Source organism: Hipposideros armiger, unplaced genomic scaffold, assembly GCF_001890085.2.
Source record: "Hipposideros armiger isolate ML-2016 unplaced genomic scaffold, ASM189008v1 scaffold_1120, whole genome shotgun sequence".
Taxonomy (NCBI): Eukaryota; Metazoa; Chordata; class Mammalia; order Chiroptera; family Hipposideridae; genus Hipposideros; species Hipposideros armiger.
In genome coordinates, this window is record NW_017732470.1 from 40,324 (window position 1) to 46,699 (window position 6,376).

At 43.1% G+C, this 6,376-nt stretch overlaps 1 protein-coding gene and 1 long non-coding RNA gene across 2 annotated transcripts in view; one reads left to right on the top strand and one right to left on the bottom strand.

The window, feature by feature from the left end:
• Positions 1-470, bottom strand: part of LOC109376404 (uncharacterized) — a 32,952-nt gene extending 32,482 nt beyond the window's left edge. The window contains exon 1 of the long non-coding RNA XR_002122732.1: positions 402-470. This is a non-coding gene — a long non-coding RNA (uncharacterized LOC109376404). The remainder of the gene's footprint in view (positions 1-401) is intronic.
• The window catches only part of LOC109376402 (calreticulin-like), a 28,974-nt gene continuing 23,067 nt past the window's right edge, over positions 470-6,376 (top strand). Inside the window, 2 exon segments of the mRNA XM_019632319.1 lie at positions 470-487; positions 1,117-1,326. Of these exon segments, the coding sequence (XP_019487864.1) occupies positions 470-487; positions 1,117-1,326 (228 nt within the window).

Here is a 6,376-nt window from a genome sequence, read left to right on the forward strand (position 1 = left end):
ATAGGAGTTCACATAGGAGCAGTCGATCCAAAAGTCTAGGAAGACATATAAGGCCTTCTCTTGGAACAATGTTTGGCATAGCCCAGTTCCCACTGCTAGATATTGGAAGGAATGGTGCAGGTGGCGAATGCTGGGCTTAAAAATTGGGCATGGATTTATCTTAGTAATGTCAGGATAGAGAGACTTAGGTTGACTAGAGGAGAGTAGCTGGATTTCATGAGCAACTCAACAGGCATTCACCAAATGCTAACTCTTTGCTGGGCCTTGGGCTGGGCATAGTGAGCCAGAGATGGCCCCTGACTTCACAGAACTCACAGTCCAGTGAAGGTAAGAGTCAAGCAAAGGAGAGTGACCACCTAGTCTGATCAGAGTCTGTGTAAGCACAGAGGAGGCCCCCTTACCTGATCTGAAGACTTAGGAAATGCTTCCTAGAGGATGTTTCCCCCATGCTGAGGTTTGAAAGATGAACATGACTTGGTCTTGTGAAGTAGTGTGACAATTTTAGGTAGGACTGAATTTCTAGAAGAGATAATCACATCAGAAAAGTCAAGAAGACTTGAGAAAGAGTGACACTGCAAGAAGTTTGGTATAGCTAGAGTGCAAGAGAGAGTCAGGAACTAAGTCTCGAGAAGCCCACAGGGCCTGGGTCATTGGAGGTCTTGTGCTCAAGCTTAAGACCTTCCCTAGGAGGACTGTACAAGGGTTGTACATACTTGCGCTTCTCGCCTCTTTCTATAGAGGCTCCTTGAGGTCCTCCTCTAGGCTAGGCTTTATGCTAGAAGCGCAAACACAACAGATGAATTAGACATGGTCATTGAGAAGCTCACAGTCTAGTGGGACAGACAGAAAAACAGACAAGATCAGAGAATGACCAGAGCTGTGATGTGGAGAAGGATGGAAGATAGGGGAGATAGAAGGGTGTGTGCTTAGGAGGATGATACCCAGAATCTCTATTGGGTTAACCAGAGAAATGGGATGAGGGATGTGGTGAAGTGTGTTTGTGAATAAGTGGGGGTGGCATTCAGGAACTCAGAGTCTGTTTGAGGTGGTGCATCGAATGCTTGAGATCTAAAAATGTCCAACGTGGAACTAAAGTATTGCCCATTCTCTTTCTAGATCAACAAAGACACTCACCTATACACTCTGATCATTCGCCCCAGTGCTACTTATGAGGTCAAAATCAATAACAAGCAAGTAGCCACTAGGGATCTGGAGAATGACTGGGACTTCCTGCCTCCCAGGAAGATAAAGGACCCCTGGGCCCAAAAACCAAGGAAATGGGATGAACACCTGCCAGTAGAAGATCCTGAAGATAGTAAACCTGAGGTCAGAAGGTGTTTGGCTGGGAAGCAGGTGGGGATGGGAGGAGGAGGCTGGGAACAATGGAGCAGAGACTGGGGGCATCAATCCCTCAGGGAGGTGTCCAGCTAACTATTGGTACCCAAAAAAGCATGGAAAGAAGAGGGAAGCAACTCACATTGGCTGAGTAGCTACTGATCCTTCTGGCAGCCTTCATGAGCAGTGTGTGATGATCTCTATTTTATGGATAAGGAAACATGCTCAGAAAATGAAGTGACTTGCTTAAGCACACATACATTAGATACAGCGGTTCTCGACCTGTGAGTCGCGACCCCTTTGGGGGTNCTCTCCTGCTGTAAAGTTCAAGGTCAAAGTTGTCCAACCATTTCTACATGCTTGTTAGACTCAATTAACATTTGTCAAAAGGATTAATAAATGAATTAATCCATTTGTAAGGCTGAGAATCTTATGGTGTAGGCAAAAGGCATGATTCTGCATCCACTCAGTCATTTAACAAATATATTGGTTATTTACTCTGTACTAGATACCAGAACACAGCGGTAGGTAAAATCATTATGGAACTTACCAGTTTTGTAGGGAAGACAGACATTACTCAAATTATACACAAATAACTTTATCAATTACAAATTGTAAAGTACAAACTGTAGAGTAGTATGACTTATATTTCCTGCACACCCTTTACGTTATAAAGGGCTTTTCACACACATGACCTTAGGGGAAGCCATATAGTATAGGAATTAAAAGAACAGATTTTGGTGTTGTATAGGCCTGGGTCCAAGCCTGGCTTACCCACTTAGATACAAACTGGGCCCTTGGACAAGTTTCTGAGCTTCACTTTCCTCATCTTTTGAAAGGGGAAAAAAATAGGGCATTTGTCATAGAGCTATTACGAGACTACAATGAGATAATGCATGTGCAACACTCAATGCCTGACATATGGTTGCTAAACAGTAGCTATTTTTTGATTATATAATTTTTTGTTCTTCATAGCACATTTTCCTGTAGAAGAGCTTCCTGAGGGAGCTCTTTTCCAGAGGAAACAGCAGTGTTTGAAATCAGATAGATTTGGGTTCACATCGCAGGCCCAGCACCTACTAGATGCAAAACAAAACTAACAACATTTATCTCATAGCATTGTCCATGGGAGTAAATGAGGTGAAATTTTTAGGGAGCCACATGAGAGCTTAACACATAATAACTACTCTTTTGACTTTGGCACCAATCCTTATCCTTCATCAGGTCAACTATGGTCAGGGAAGTGGTATCCATTTCATTCAAGCCTGGAAACTTTAGGCAGAAAGAACCTCCTGGGGCCCTGGTTCAGGAGTGGTGAGTGCTGTGGTCACTGAGACTTCCTGGCCTGTCTAACACTGAGATCTTGAGAGAGACAGGGGAAGAACATAAAAAGCAAACCCACCCCCTGGGCCTCTTGGTGGGAGGCAGTTGATTCATGAGGCTTGAGTAACAGGAGATGACAGAGCCAGCTCAGGATGCTCTTCTTGGAAGTATGTTGATGTGGGGTTTTCATGGGCAGAGTTAAGGCAATAGCTCTAGATATTGGGGAGGGGGACTTGAGAAATAGCTATTCAGCAGAAGGGAGGAGATGAAATACTGGCTACCCCCAAGGACTCTTCTATCTCAAGCTGCCAAATTGCCCTGTGACTCTGGGACCATGGTGGGCCCAGGAAGTTGGAGTCAGCAACTGAGAGGCACAAAACCAGAAATGCACTGAATGTTTGGATGGAGTGCCAGGTCCCAAAAAGAATGCCTCTTTGTCTACATGCCATCTATGCCAAAGCAAAACAAATTTATCAGCATCTCCTTGCAACTGCAAGGGAGAGTCTAAAAAGTTTGGGCACTAAAAAAGGGTAAATGGAAATTGATTGTTCAATAGCCTCATTACTAATTCAAGAAGTGTAAAATGGTATTGCTAGTCTCTCTACTTGGTGAGCTTATTTTATTATTTTATTTTACTAAACATAAATATATATAAAGGCTTAGACCCCACAACCATATTTTTTCCATCTACTTTTATGAGAATGCCTCATGACTTTCAACCATACATCCCCATGGTGGTTTTCAGAACTTAATTCTCATAGGGAAGGGCGGGGTGGAGCATTAATGTATTAGTGACTCAAATAGCACATGTAGTGAACAAATGGTGGGATTCAGGTATCAGGTGGGGAGGAGGACTACAGGAGTTAACCCCTGGTGTTCCCTCTCTGTTCCTATCAGTCTTGGTCAGCCTTAGCTGCATCTTGTTGTCTCTAAGAAAACACAAATAACTTGTACNTGTGTGTGTGTGAATGTTACTGTTAATTCTGTCAGCCCTCAGACTTGACCATGAAAACTTGGCCACGGAGACATTCTCACACAAAGGGCTTCTGTGCCCAGTTGGCTCAGACCCACTGAGGACAGCCCAGCAGGGCTGAGGAACAGCCTGCTGTTCAGGCCTCGGACTGATAAGCGATTGAGACCGTCTGTGGATTGTGGCTACTTGGACATGCTGAGCCTGGGGAAGAATCACCCTGGATGGATGCCCAAACCAAAGAGGCCTGATCCAGCTGGCCTTTCCACGGCTCAAGTACAAACTGATGGCAAGCATCTCTCCAGAGGCTGCAGGGATGTGGAGGCAAGAGAAGGGGCCATCGTCAACACATAGGAGAAAAAAAGAAAAAAGGCGAGACGGAAATATATCAAAATGGTGACAATGGTCATCTCTGGGAGGTAGATTTATGGGTGTTTTTAGTGCTTATTTGCTTCCTCTGGGCTTTCTACATTTTCTATAATAAATGATTTTACTTTGAAAAAATCAAGAAATATAAAATAAGAAAAGCAGGCACTTTATTTGCCTCTCTCTCTCATTAGACTGTGTTTTCCTTGAGGGCTTGAGGGCTCAAGGAATTATGTCTTGTTAGGACCCTGGCATTGAGCAGTCACACTGGCACAGGATAGGTGCTCTGTGAATATTTAAGTGAACGACTTGTATTCTCTTCTAATTCTAGCATATAGGCTCTTATTAATGCCCACTTTTTAAACAAACTTGGCTATCTGCTTCCAAGGGTATAGTTGATTAGGTATGACAACCTACAAAATGAATGGAGGAGCCACTAGAGGTATACCCATTCAATGGCAATAAAAATAATTATGTGTATTATCAAGTAATTTGGTCCTCATGCCAATCTATCATTCGACAACATTAATTGAGCACCAACTATGTGTACAATGTTTCTTTCTTTAAAGAGTTTAGATACCATCCTTACTTACAGATGAGAGCACAGATTCAGACAAGTGATTGGCTCAAGTCACATGCAGAAATGGGTGGGAAGGCTCAGAATCTTATCCAGTGCTGTTCACCACCCCACAAGGCTCGTTACCAGTTGGTAAATACTTGAGTGACTGTGGTCTATGTGGCAGACTGGCAGGCAGAAAGAGAAAAGGGAAGCTGGCAGGCAGATAAGTAAGGAGATAGGTCCACTGGTCACTTGAGAGCTGGATGGATTGCTAGAGGCAAACACGTTGACCTCAGGGAGCAGAGCAGGAACAGCGGAGACAGAACATTTTGAAAGCAAAACTTCACTTCTGGCGTATATTAGAGTCTAATAGAGAGCCTGACTCTCCAAGAAATTTAATTTTTGCTTAAGATTCTCTATATAAGAGGTCAGCCTCTTTTATAATATCTACAAAAGTGTTCCATTGAAAACGGTAGCCAAATGTTGGCACCTGAAAAGAGAAGATTTAGTGTATGCAGTAAGTTCTCTTTTGCAGCAAACAACTTGATGATATTGAATAAATGCAGTAAATATGAATTTTCATTTAAATATGGAAGCATTTTCTAAAGGACCTACTCTGTCCCAGGCTCAGGACTAGGTGCTGGGGAAGGTACAACTTTTACCTTCAAAGCTAACAAAATTGATCTCTCTTTACCTTTTATTTTATATATCTTTGTGTACATATACACATATATACAGGTTCAGCTTCAAGTAGTATTAAATGAGCACCGATAATGTGCCTGACACTGTGTTGCATGCTAATTCATTTAATTCTCCCAGAAACAGTATGAGGTGGATAACCCCCTTTCTACAGATGAAGAAGCCGAGTCTCAGAGAGGTTAAATATACTGCTGAAGCTAGTGGCAGAGATGAGTCCCAGTCTTTTTATTTGAGCTACATTGCAAGCCAGACATGCTGGGAGGTACAATGTAGAGATAAATTCATTTGACAGAAGAAGAATGGTTATGTGGGTTCCGTGGTTCTGTATCTCTAGAGACTTGGCTGCAATTATGTGCATTTATTAGCTAGATGTGCTAGCTCCCAAACACCTGTTACTTTTTGTTGGATGGATATCTGGGGATATACAATATTTGACCAATTTGAAAAAAAAATTTAGCAGAGAGAAAAAGATAGTAGCAGCCAGCCTTAGTTAATATACTGCTCTCTTGCTCTCAATAAGATCTGTCCTTGAGCTGGCCCCTGTCACCTCTCCTCTCCTCTCCCCTGAAAAACCATACAGTACTGCTTGCATTTCCCTCGAAATACCATGTTGTTTCATGCCTCCGGGCTTTTGCGTGTGGAAGTCATTCTGTTTGGAACACCTACTCATCACTTTTCTGCCTTTTCTATTCTTACTTCTTCGGGCACGCCTTCTCTGAAATCTACCCTGACTCTGGAGGACATTCAGTGCTTTTCTGAGTTTCACTGCCCTTTGCCTCCTTCCATCACTTCCCTTGCCACACCGCATTGTAATTATTTCCCCGTCTCCCCGCAGATCGTAGGTCCCTGAAAAGACTTTGTTAGATTCATGTCTCTGTGCCTGGTATCTGCCACAAAGTGAATGCTCAAGAAATATTTGTTGAATGAAGGAATAATGAGCCCAGAGTCAGGGTGCAGAGGGACTGGGTTCTAGTCTCACCTCGGCAACTGACAACTATGGGTCCATGAACAAGTCACTGCTCTCTCTGGGCTTCAGTTTCCCTGTCTGTAATATGAGGAAGTCAGATTAAATGACCACTGAGGGTCATTCTGGCTTGAGCCTTTTATGATGTTAAGATGTTATG